This window comes from Trachymyrmex septentrionalis, unplaced genomic scaffold (assembly GCF_001594115.1).
Source record: "Trachymyrmex septentrionalis isolate Tsep2-gDNA-1 unplaced genomic scaffold, Tsep1.0 scaffold40, whole genome shotgun sequence".
In the NCBI taxonomy this organism is placed as follows: domain Eukaryota; kingdom Metazoa; phylum Arthropoda; class Insecta; order Hymenoptera; family Formicidae; genus Trachymyrmex; species Trachymyrmex septentrionalis.
In genome coordinates, this window is record NW_017305569.1 from 1636794 (window position 1) to 1649482 (window position 12689).

The 12689-nt window shown below is 34.4% G+C and overlaps 1 protein-coding gene across 2 annotated transcripts in view; it reads left to right on the plus strand.

Annotated features, from left to right (window-relative positions):
- The window catches only part of LOC108751131, a 38213-nt gene extending 26764 nt beyond the window's left edge, over window positions 1–11449 (plus strand). The window contains exons 2-12 of one of the 2 annotated variants that reach the window (XM_018491168.1): window positions 2931–3036; window positions 3662–3887; window positions 5159–5686; window positions 5858–6770; window positions 6995–7108; window positions 7218–7613; window positions 8054–8400; window positions 8595–9107; window positions 9196–9308; window positions 9385–9592; window positions 9667–10228. In XM_018491168.1, the coding sequence (XP_018346670.1) occupies window positions 2946–3036; window positions 3662–3887; window positions 5159–5686; window positions 5858–6770; window positions 6995–7108; window positions 7218–7613; window positions 8054–8400; window positions 8595–9107; window positions 9196–9308; window positions 9385–9592; window positions 9667–10228 (4011 nt within the window). In that variant the 5' untranslated portion in view covers window positions 2931–2945. Of the gene's footprint in view, window positions 1–2930; window positions 3037–3661; window positions 3888–5158; window positions 5687–5857; window positions 6771–6994; window positions 7109–7217; window positions 7614–8053; window positions 8401–8594; window positions 9108–9195; window positions 9309–9384; window positions 9593–9666 lie in introns of those variants that run through there. The other variant, XM_018491169.1, reaches the window with a different exon arrangement.
- The last annotated feature ends 1240 nt before the right edge of the window (window positions 11450–12689 follow it).

Consider the following 12689-nt stretch of genomic DNA (forward strand, 5'->3'; position numbering starts at 1 on the left):
GCTTTAATCTCTCAGGTTAAACTGCAAAATCGGTCCATCACGAGTTCAAGTCGAATGTACTAAGGAATCGTATTGTAACATACATATTATAACACACAAGAGGAATCCCCTTCTTTTTCTTTTCATTGGACATTTCGTAAAGTACAATGGCTTCACTATCCGAGTTGTGTGTCGTCATGATTATTTTCTAAGAGGAATGCTATTGTGTGTACTGGCACTTTCTAGATGTAATGTCGAGTGCGAATGTATATTATTTATTATAATATATGTCGGTTGATTCAGGAAAACACGGCGCCACTTCGCGATCAGATACCTGAGACAATCTGAGAAATTTTATTTATCCGCTTACGCATATTTTTATTAGCCTTTCAACAATGTTTGTCAGGAATTCTTGATGTAGACGGAACAAACACGTTTCAAATGGCAAGAAATTGTTGTTATTGAAGGAATACATAATCAATTGGAAAGGTCTCGCAAAGTTATATATAATTGACGCTATTTTGTGTCTGTTGCTACTTTGTGTCTAAGCTACTTTTAATTGACTCGGTTTTTTTAATTACAATATTTATCAAAGGTGCGCATGACTTTATGAACTAGTATAATAAATCTATCTATTTTTAACTAGTATAATCATCTATCTATTTTTCAATAATATCGCTATTAATAATAATTGCGTAAATACTTCTATCTAAAAAAGGAGATGTTAAATCGATAGTCGAATTCATTGTTAAGCAGGCAGTTAAAATTGTCAAAAATAGTTAGAAAAGTGAGTTTTATTCTTGAAAAAGTGAGAAAATAATGAGTCGGTAAAAAAAAAGTGAACCTTCTTAAGATTAAAAAATAAATGTTTCTTGAGAATTTGAATGTTTTTTTCAATATACCTCTCTTTTCGAAAAATTAAATTTTAGAAATTAAACCAATAAAGAATGTAGCAGAATGTGTATATGAAAACTGCTCTTATACAAAATTAGACTTGACATACATCGATTGTTGAGCCATTATGAAAGAAAAATTTTCTCTTACATATCTGCTACATCCTTATTATTGCAATAATGGCAATAAAACAAAGAGCCACCGCAAAAATCGCCCGTTTTCTAGACCTCGATTTTTGAACCAAATTTTGTGCCAAATTACAATGATTATTCATGATGAGACAATAATCATAAATAATAGGCATAAAATTTTTAAGTTAAGCACATGACTGGTTTGCGAAATACACGGGGTCAAAAAAAGAAATTTTCAAAAATAAACATATAAAAGACAAAAAATAGAGCTTTAAAAATAAAAATTTGGAATGTGTGAATCAATCACATTATAATAAACATTTTCCACTTTTTATTTTTTTTCCATAACTTTCCTTTGAAAACTTCCATAACTTTTGTCAAAGTTAAAAACATTTTAGGAAAAGTAAGTTTTTTACCAAAAAAATTTTAAAGAATAAAAAAATACAATATATAAATAATAGAGAGCATACAGCCACAATAATAGATACAATTAATTGTCAGAAATAATTTTTTAAACAGTTTTCCAAGTGTTCGGTTTTTAAGTTTTATTACTTACTCCGAGTCATATTTACGAGGATTTGTGTCATAAGATACGTGAATCTGGAAATTCCGTATTTTCATACGAAGTCACTCATCGCTTCTTATGAAAACAGGAAATAAACGTAACAAAGGATATAGAAGATTTTAAATTTAATTCTCTGGACTTCAACTCACGCTGTGAACTCATACCATAAGCGATTGGAAAATTATTTCACTATCTATCTGACTTGCGAGTATTGCTTTCAATTTTATGTATTTTTCTTTTTTATTGTCATCTTAATATTATTGTACCACCTTCGGACTAGCGATTATTGCTTAATTAATTTTTTGTAATTTTTTATTTTTTATCATCTTGTTGTACTGATGATGGTCAAATCTTGACCGAAACGTCTACATTTTTTATATGAGAATTTTAAATATACGACTTGCGTTAACATCTATTGTTGTGGCTGTATGCTCTCTATTATTTATATTTTGTATTTGTTAGCCACCCTCAAACATTTTTGAAAATACAATATCTATGCGAAAAATCACATCAATTTTTTTTCATTTTAAAAAGTTACGACTTAGAAAGTCTACCTTAAAATATTTGTAAAATTTTATCCGATAAAGTTTCATTTAAGTACAGCGCTTCAACAAATAGCAAAAAATCAATTTTCAATTTTATACAATATAATTCAGGAAAAAAATTTCGCAGATACAAAATTCAAACGCCACTTTAAAGTTCTATTTTTTGTTTTTACATTGCATTTTTTTAAATTCCTCTATAATTTTTTTCACCGAGATATTTAAGTTTTTGTAAAGATGCGAGACAATTTCAAGCGTTCCTGAATTTATGAATAGTAATGTTTACCTACACAAAAAAGTGAGAGAGTGAGAAAGGTGAGTTGCTCCCATGTCTGTAATGTTACCTCTTTTTCGCGATGCGGATTGGTAGTCTAGATCGTATCGCGTGCGTAACTTTGTGTCGTAAGCAAATGTGTCGATTTGCATTTGGTTCTCTCGCAGCGCTCTCCGCTTACTTCGTGAGCGGCTTGAGATTGCGCGTTTCACGGTTATGTGTATCAATAGTTAAGTGTAATATGCATAGTGTAATATATATAGTATAATATGCATATTTGTACAATGTCAAAAGCTCGGTAGCGCGCATCTGTTATGTCTAGAACTTAAAATATAGTATTTAAGAGAAACAGATTGAGTTAGAGTTTTAATTGTTACACCATTGCTTACCATTAATTCTTTTCAATCCGCTTAGTATTTTCAACTTCGTACAATGCTATTACCTCTAAATAAATCGGTTTACTATTTCACGAACCGATCAACCGTGACTAAATTAATTCGTTTTTAACGAGCAATCTCAATGGAACACTCTGATGTTTGTTACAGGATGAGAAGGTCACGATGCTGAGACCCGGATTCTTAGTGGGCTTGCTGGCCCTCGTGGCCGTGCTGAAGATCGCGGACTCGAATCGTTGTCTGACAATGCTGGAAGGTAAATCGCCGGTCATTATCGTCAGCCCGATCGTTGCGGCTCAATTACGGCGCATTTGTCAGTTTCGAAGATGCGATATTATTACCATGCCATCGAAGAATCGGCGCCACGTGGAATAACCCGCTAATTGCCGCGACAGGCCGAGTTAGGCGCGGCTTAAACATTAATTGAATCGCTCTCACGATTCATCCATGCATGATCATTCAGTCGATGAGTAATTAGCTATATCAAACCTCGCAGCATATAATTACGAGCTGAATGTATTCCGTATGCGTTAATGCCGCATAGTTTACTCGCTTATTATCGAACTCTTAAACATAGTCATCTCGCGGATTGGCAACGGCCGGAAACGTTCTTGCCCTGGCTACATGTTTTTCTCAGATGTTTACATTGTATGGTATAAACGATAAAGTGACCTTGTGTTTTTACATACGCATTTCTACGAATACCCGTTTCTACATGCACAACAATCTTCATCTCAGACGTTTCTCAATCGTCATACATAATCTCGCAATTTTATTGCACCCAATCGGGTTGTGCAAAATTCTATTTTTTTTATTATTATTATTGATTCTTCGTGATTATCTTAATCAAAAGATTTTAATTCGAAATATATTTTTCACAGAAGTCAATCCAAAGAGAGTAATCCAATATGAAGGTCATTTTTTAAATATTCCGTTCGAAGTGTCGAGGAGAGTGACACAGAGATTAGCGTCAGAAGTCATGAAGATTTTTCTGACCGAAGTATTGGGGTATACTGGAGTAACCATTGTCGAGAAGGATGACAACTTCAATGCGTCTGAAGTCTTTGAGAGACTATCTGAAAAGCCAACATATACCGAGTTCAAAATGTAAGACAAATAGACATCGTGTAATAATAAAGTTGAAGCTGCACGACTCTTTGACTATCAAAATATAAAAACAAATAAATGGCTAATGAGAGCCATTATACGCACGGTTATTAGTGCAAAAATAAGGATCGTTTATTATCGACAAATTAAATGTAATTAATTACGCATTCTCGAAAGTTCGTTACTTGTCTTCTTACTCTATAAATATCTCACAGCCTTTCTTTCTCAATTTGTGAAATGTAAAGTTTGTCAAATTTTAAACATTTGTTTTTCAATAAGTTTTTAAATAGATATACTTTGTTATTTATATTTACATAAAACAAATAGAATACACAATTTCGATATAAACACACACATACGCGCGCGTGCAATTATATGTCATATTATATATTATATTATGTCACTAACTAAAATAATTCGTTTGAACGAATTATATGAAAAAAACTATTTTGCTAAAATATCTAAAAGTTTAACCAGACACAGATTTGAAAATTTTTTTTCAAGATTGGTTCCACTTTCATTCTTTAGAGTAAGAATCCACTCCAAATAATTTAGACAGTAAGATTAGCAACTTCTAGTTCGTTCATTTTCAATTAGAAATTTTTCTAGTATAGCTAAATTTTTAAATAATTCAAAACCGTCTTTTTCACGTAATTGAGAATACTTACTGTCGCAATCTTCTTTTTTGCTGACCGATTATATTCCATTTTTACAGCAATGCTTTCTCCAGCAAATATTCAAATTGTATTTATCGACAGTAATCAAATTTCTCTGTATCGCTTCTCAATCATTTAAAAGTATTTATTTTCATGCAAATTTCAAACAAACTGTATTCTTCTTGAAGCATAAGATATTGCGTTGTAAACTCCAGATGTATTGTAGTATTACATTTTTTTAGCTGTGTACTAATATTTCAATTTAAGATATTTTGAGATGTATCGACCTTGAGTAATAACATTTTTCTGACGATTTAAATACAACAGTTACAAAATGAAATATAGTCAATTAATATTTGGCAATCACAAGAAAATGAAAAAATATCAAGCTCTCAAATTTAATGTCTCCTTTTTGATAGAAATAGTGATAATGATTTATATAAATTATCAACGATTCTGTTACATATTTAATATTTCCTTCCTATCTTTTGAGAATATGGTTAAAAATTTGAACTACTGTAACTAACAAACTTACATCAAACTTACTTTCAAACTCCGCCGGAGGGACGTACCTGCGTTTAAAGCGAGCGATTAACATTCCTGTCTCAATTACAGATTTCCAGAAATAATGGTGAACATGGAAGTGTGGATTCCGCCACAGCAGGACACGTCGCCACTGCTAAGTAAATACGACGTGAAAGAATGCGGCTCGATAGCGCCACCGGGTCACTTTGGCTGGTTTGTTCCGGAGACATTAGCCAGACCTGATGATAGTTGGCTAATCTTCTCCAAATTAGAGACTGCTAGCAGGTTCGCTGTCGACGAGACATACCTACCTATCGTTAAGAAATTTATGATAAATACACAAACGGGGGAATATTACTGCCATGAAGCTTTTTGCCAACATGGGATGTACATCCCGGTACAATGTCACGGCCAAGGCCAGCAAAGGTCGCCGAACTGCGCGCTGCTGCTAGCAGAATACTCTGATGTAACTCGTTTCATAAAAGAACATATCGATCAGATGAAGCTCTATGTTAAGGTGGCGTGGGTAGGACCGAATCTCAAACATCTAATCAAATATTTAACCAAGGAATACGAACACGTGCTCGCGCAGAACTCATCGGCTTCCATCGAGAACAGGTATTGATCTGAAAAGTACCTAATTTTTTTTTTTATTGTCAATCGATACCGTAAATACTAAGACTCTATATCAGTCTGGCCGCGAGTAATTTGGCTCTCATATAAGATCTCTAATAAGTACTACACAAAAAAAAAAAAATGTAAAATTTTATAACAAAGTTTTCTTTTTAGATCACTGGTGATTCTGCACTATACGCCCAGCAGCGTGATCCCGAACGAAAGGGAATTTACAACGATCGACTTTCCACGTTGCGGAATGAAAAACGATTCGATCGGCTGCATGTATGAGTCCAACAGACTAACAAAATTAGTGTGGAGTAGATTAGAAGCGATAGCGAAGATCGCTTTTCAGGCGATAAATCGCGCTAAGTTTACTCGAGAGATGTATGAAATTTTGATCACACGTCGTTTACAAGCACCAATGAACGTCTCGGATGAACAAATTGCCTGCGATTGGTTAAATGATAATCTGAAATATGTCCTAACAGAATGGAAGCCCAGCAACGACGACAAAAATACCCTTTATGTAGGTGGTATATTTCCCATGAGCGGCAATTCCTACATGGCCAAATCGATCGTGATCGCCGCTAAAATGGCGAAGGAAGTCATCAACGTTAACAATACCCTGCTGAGAGATTACAACTTGACTCTATTAGCCAGTGATGGTCAATGCAAGTCCGATATGGTGATGAAATCCTTCATCGATTATATCATACATAATTATTACCAAAAGCTGGTTGGCGTATTAGGGCCTGCTTGTTCGGAAACTGTGGAGCCGTTGGTCGGTGTGTCGAAACACTATAGAACAGTGATAATCAGTTACAGCGCAGAAGGATCTAGTTTCGACGATCGCACCAAATATCCGTATTTCTTCAGGACCATTGGTGAGAACAAACAGTATAAACATGTCTACGTGCAACTCTTGCAGAGACTAGGTTGGCATCGAGTTGCTTCATTGACAGAAGATGGACAGAAATATACCGAGTACATATCATACATGCAGGATATGCTCAGAGACAACAGCATCGATTTTGTGGCGAACGTCAAGTTTCCGAGAGAGCGAGAAGCTGACGTCATGACAAAAGTAGGTTTAATCTTGATTTATGGGAAATTAAATATTTGTTTTTCCATTATCAACAATGATAATGGAAGCAATAGAATTACTATTAAAAATTATTAATGCAAATGCATATAAATTATTTAATGTTTAAGCGACCAGAACTTGAGACTTAAATATTTTTTTATAATATTTATGCAAAAACTCATAAATATCGAAACAATAAATAATTTTACAATATTAATTTTCAGTATTTGCAAAGTTTGAAAGAAAAACGAGCAAGAATTATTATTGCAGACGTATACGGTGAAGTAGCTCGTCAAGTCATGTGCGAAGCATATAAACTAGAGATGACAGCTGTCCAGGTAATAATTATAAATATTATATTTCGCCCATTTTTTTTCGAATAAATCGTATAAGAGCATAAAATTAAAGACAAATTCATAATTTTTTAAATTGATTCCTGTTTTAAAGGGCTACGTCTGGTTTCTTCCGCTTTGGCTTCGAACACAATGGTACGATACCGATTATTACAATGAGGAAGGCGAACAAGTGCCTTGCACCACGAATGAAATGATGAAGGCCATAAACGGACATCTCGGTCTGTCGCACGCATACTTCGCTCGAGATGACGATATAATGCAGGAGGGAATCACTGTGCGTGAGTGGCGTGAACGTTACGAGAACATCTGCCGAACGTCGAATCAGCAACCCTCTAACTACGCCGGTTACGCCTACGACGCCATGTGGACCTACGCTTATGCTATGGATCGACTTCTCCGTGAGAACCATAGTTATGTCTTCGATCTTCACAGCGACCATACGGTCAATCGCCTAACGCATATTATCGGCGAAACCGATTTTTATGGGGTTAGTGGAACAAATATTTATCGATTATATAATTAATATTCAAAAGGCTGGTAACAATACGGCACTTCAATTTTTGTGCAAAGTTTCTATACAGTTATATTTAAATTAAAAAAAAACACACTTCCGGATGTTTTGGCTATATTTCGTGCTATTATCAGCAAAATATCCATAAATTCCCGGGTTAAGATCAAGTCCTTATTCCGATTCCGATTTCCAATTTGTCACCGGAATTAAAAATTCAGATGTAATTTATTAATCTATTATACACATATAACATTATAAAGAAAATATGTAGAGTAGCCTATTATAATCAATAATTTTCCTACTTTCACTAAAAGATAAGAAGACTCAATATAATGAAAAATTCTTTTGAGATATCTTGCAATCGCGATATACCTACACAAACAATAGGTTGCAATAATTGTGTTTGTATTTTTCAGGTATCCGGAAGAATAAAATTTCTAGGCGGACCATCGAGATACTCTGTTATCAATATTGTTCAGTTTGTCGATAATGAAACGAACATTGTTGGTAACTTTTATCCAAATATCTCCGAAGCCAAGCACGAAGTAACGGGCGGCACTTTGGAATTGAATATTTCAGCTTTTGTTTGGTTATCGGAGACAATGCCTGATGATGGTTCCGAGCCTCCATCAAGATGTGTTCTAGGAGGATTGGCGGAACTGTTAGATGTTTCTTGCGAAGTAGCGATTGTGATCGCTAATATCATTGGTTTTGGCCTTCTTGGAGCAGTTTTGATCGTCAGCTTCATCATCATTAAACGAAAGTACGTTTATTATAATCTTATTATTTTATTATAATCTTGTTACTTTATAATAAATGTAGAAGCTATTGCTTCTACATTTATTATATCGTAATATATGTATTATACGATATAATATATGTAGAAAGCAAATTTTATCAAGGCATTATTCCTAAAAATTGTATTTAACAATACCTTCTTTTTTGTTACTTGTTTAGCTATGACAAAAAAATGCAGATTCATGAAAAATACATGAAGTCTCTGGGTATCCTATCACAGATAGATACTTCTAGTTTGGATGTATGGGAAATTCCGCGAGATAGAGTAGTGATCAATCGAAAAATCGGAGAGGGAGCCTTCGGTACCGTTTACGGTGGTGAAGCTTTCTTTTCTGAGAAGGGCTGGCTCGCTGTAGCCGTGAAAACTTTAAAAGTCGGTAGTTCAACTGATGAAAAACTAGATTTCCTTAGTGAAGTCGAGGTCATGAAAAAATTCGAGCATTCGAATATCATTAAATTATTGGGTGTATGCATCAAGTCTGAACCTGTGTTGACTGTGATGGAATTTATGCTTTACGGTGACTTAAAAACCTATCTATTGGCCAGAAGACATTTGGTCAACGATCGAAGCTACGAGGATTCCGACGAGATATCGAATAAAAAATTGACCGCCATGGCATTAGATGTCGCCAGAGCACTCAGTTATTTAGCGCAATTAAAATACGTTCACAGGTGAGTCAAACAATTTTAATTGCTGTGTTTAATCTATGACTAGCGATGACACAATTTTATTTTCTTATATATTCTTCTTTTTCGTTAGGGATGTTGCCTCGCGCAATTGTCTAGTAAACGCCCAACGGGTAGTAAAACTTGGTGACTTTGGTATGACAAGACCAATGTACGAAAACGACTATTATAAATTCAATCGAAAAGGTGAGAGAAGATACAATTAATGATATTTTTGTCTTCACAGCATTATGATTTTACGGGTAAAATTTGTTTCGTTCAGGTATGTTACCAGTAAGATGGATGTCGCCAGAATCGCTAGCACTGGGTATTTTTACGCCAGCGTCTGACGTCTGGTCTTACGGAGTACTGCTCTACGAGATTGTTACATTCGGTAGCTTTCCTTTCCAAGGGATGAGTAATAATGAGGTACTCACGCATGTAAAGGCTGGCAATTGCCTCACTGCGCCGAAAAAAATAAAACTACAGCTGTAAGTAGTCATCCTGATGATACTAATCGTACCTCATTTATCATCTGATTTATATTTGACAATTCTGTTTGCAGCGAAAATTTAATGTATTCCTGCTGGAATATAGATCACTCGAAAAGGCCATCGGCACCGGAGATCGTTGATTTCCTGGCGTTGAATCCTCGTATCATTGCACCCTGTCTGGACGTGCCCCTGTCGAGCGTGCAATTAGAGCACACTGCGCAACTCGACATACAACTATCAGAGAATAATCGGAAATTTTCCCTTTTGTGGCAACGTCAATCTTCGCAAACACAGGGACTAAAGATTCCAAATTCACCAACTCCGCTTCTGCTTGACTTGAATGGGCAGGACGACGATCAAACTTTGGATTCCCTGATTAGTCAATCTTGCGAGCAGGACAGTTCTAGTCCTTTACTGGATTCCACAAGAGCCTCTGTCATGAAGCAAACGTGGCTTCACGGAGATTCTGACGTAAAAAACAAAGAGCCTCACAAGTACGTTAATCTTCAACCGAGTATGTTGAAGATATCCTGTGAACCTGGCAGAAATGGTAGCGCCGGGAATATTCAAATGGAAGAAAGAACGTCCATGCTGCTAGAGAAGAAAAACACCGATAATGTGTCAATGCTCTGACGCAAGTAGACGATTTCATGAAGAAATTGGAAACTAGTCAGGTGCCTAAAGGTACATTCGATTAAAGATAAATGACTGTATAAGAGGTCAAGGTCAGAATCCATAAAGACGGTGATCATTCCGGAATGAAGCAAGAAAGTTAATACATGAATGAATTTCAAGGTATTCGCCTTTGTCGAATGTAATCACAAGGTCGTACTAAAAGATTCTTTGAATCGAGAGAGAATAAACTCTCTCTGATGTGGCATTTTAATTAATTAACCAGATATTTCCTTGGATTTTTTGAACAATGGAGAAAATATGTTAATCTAATTAATTACGATAATTCAATGAACATTTTCTCTCTTCTTAGAGAATTCCTATTGCGGGTAGAATTCCTATTTGAGTAGAGCGTCCTGAAATATAACGAAATTCGGTCTCAAATGAATGAAAAAACTCAACGATGAAGCTTAAGTACCCGCAAAAAAATGGTAGAATGTAAATTATTTAAACAATAAGATCTTACTGATAACACGTATCTTTTTATGAATACGTCATATGCGCTAATGTGAGCCAAAATTAAAACATAAATACCTTAAGCAGCTTAAAACAAGAAGAAATTCAAATAAAAATATAAAATTGAAAAACATATATAAAATAAAGAAAAACAAGAATATCGATCTAAATAACTTAAGATTGATATAGAAAGCATGTATATTACTCGAGACAACTAGTTATCGACGGCGAAATTAAACTACTTTTGAGACTGACTTCCATTGCGAAATTAAGTCGCATCATCTGACCGTCACAGACACGGATGACCGACATTATTCGTCATCGCAGGCAAGCAACCAAAGGGTACAAAAGAGAAGAGCTGCTTCTCGTAAATGCGGATTTCGCGACGAAAGCAGAAAAGACGATCGACGTCGGTGCATCCTTCATCCAGCAGTCCTGTCGTCTTCTGCTCAATGCATCTTTAAGACTGACTCTCGAGATGGAAGGGACGCATCGTATATATCGTTCTTTATCCTTTTTCCTCTATTTTTGATTCGAGTCATGTTTCGAGAGAGAAAGCTAGCGCATTTGAATAGATCCAGTGTTTTGCGAATGGCGACGTGTTCGTGTGACCATGACATTTTTTAAAATCAGTATACATATAAAAAATTCGGTAATTTTCCTCCCTCCTTTAACCCTTTCACTACCTAGACGTTTTTTTTATTATTTCAGTAATTTCAATTAAAGTCAGACATCTTCTCAAAGAATTTTTTTTTTCTTAGTGAATATTTTATTTTTATATAAAATTTTTTATGATATATTTTTAAATTAGACTTATATTGTTAAATTTATTTTTAAATTTTATATCTTAACATTGCAAATTACTGGTTAATAAAAGGAATTATTATAATGACTAGAAAAAAAAACATCTTGCAAAAATATATGGAACATTGAAAGGGTTAATATTTCCTTGCAAATGCGACTACGCGTTTGTCGATCATGCGTCGCCATCGTATTCACACTCACATCACAATTTAATTAATATCGTAAGACTAATCACCGACTGGCTGCATACTCGATCAGATATTTATTATTCTGATTATTTATTGATACACGAGTGGATTTCTTGCGAAAGATTTTTTTTTATACGAATATATTTCTCGTTAAGGGTCCACTTAATAGCATTCTTGTATAATGTATACAGTAGTGTTGCCAGATGACAGATAGCACATCCTATTTTGTGTAAATAAACTTGCGTAAATATATTTGACCTTTTCCGGTATCATTTGACAGTTCCTTCAGAACCGTTTCTTTTCATGTTCCTACATTCGTGATGTAGATAAATACCAAAAGATGTACATATAAAAAAAAAATATATATATATTTTTCTTATTTTTAAAGTGATAATTGTAAAGAATTTGGCAAAACTTTACACTCATATCGCTTTCTAAATAAGTGATTTATATGTAAAGCAAAGTGTGCCATTTGTTAGGCAACCAGTTGCGCAGAAAATTGTGTGCAAGTAGTTATTATACTTGAGTAGAATTATAAAAAGCTGGAAAGGGTTAAAACTTTTATCAAATAGCTGTTCTATTTAATGACTGATAGCTGTACAAAAATTATAAATTACAACTAAGAGCGGTTCACCGGAAACGCATAGAGCATCAAAGACTCCAATAGAAAAGTATTTTTAATTCTCAATTCCAGTTCGTAATTGTTCGAGCATATTGGCTGCGTTGCAAAAACGTGTTTTCAATTATACTATTATATTGTATACAATATAATCACACGTTCTTCGCGCGCATTATAAAGCAGTACACATGATATTCGTTTCAATATCACTGTCCAACAATTTTACGAAGACTTATTTCATTACACAACTATAATTTTTTAATACGTATGATTTGTAAAAGCTCAAAGGCTCAAAGGTAGACAAATATCACTGTACATAAATAAAATAAAAATATATGTATATATATATATATAT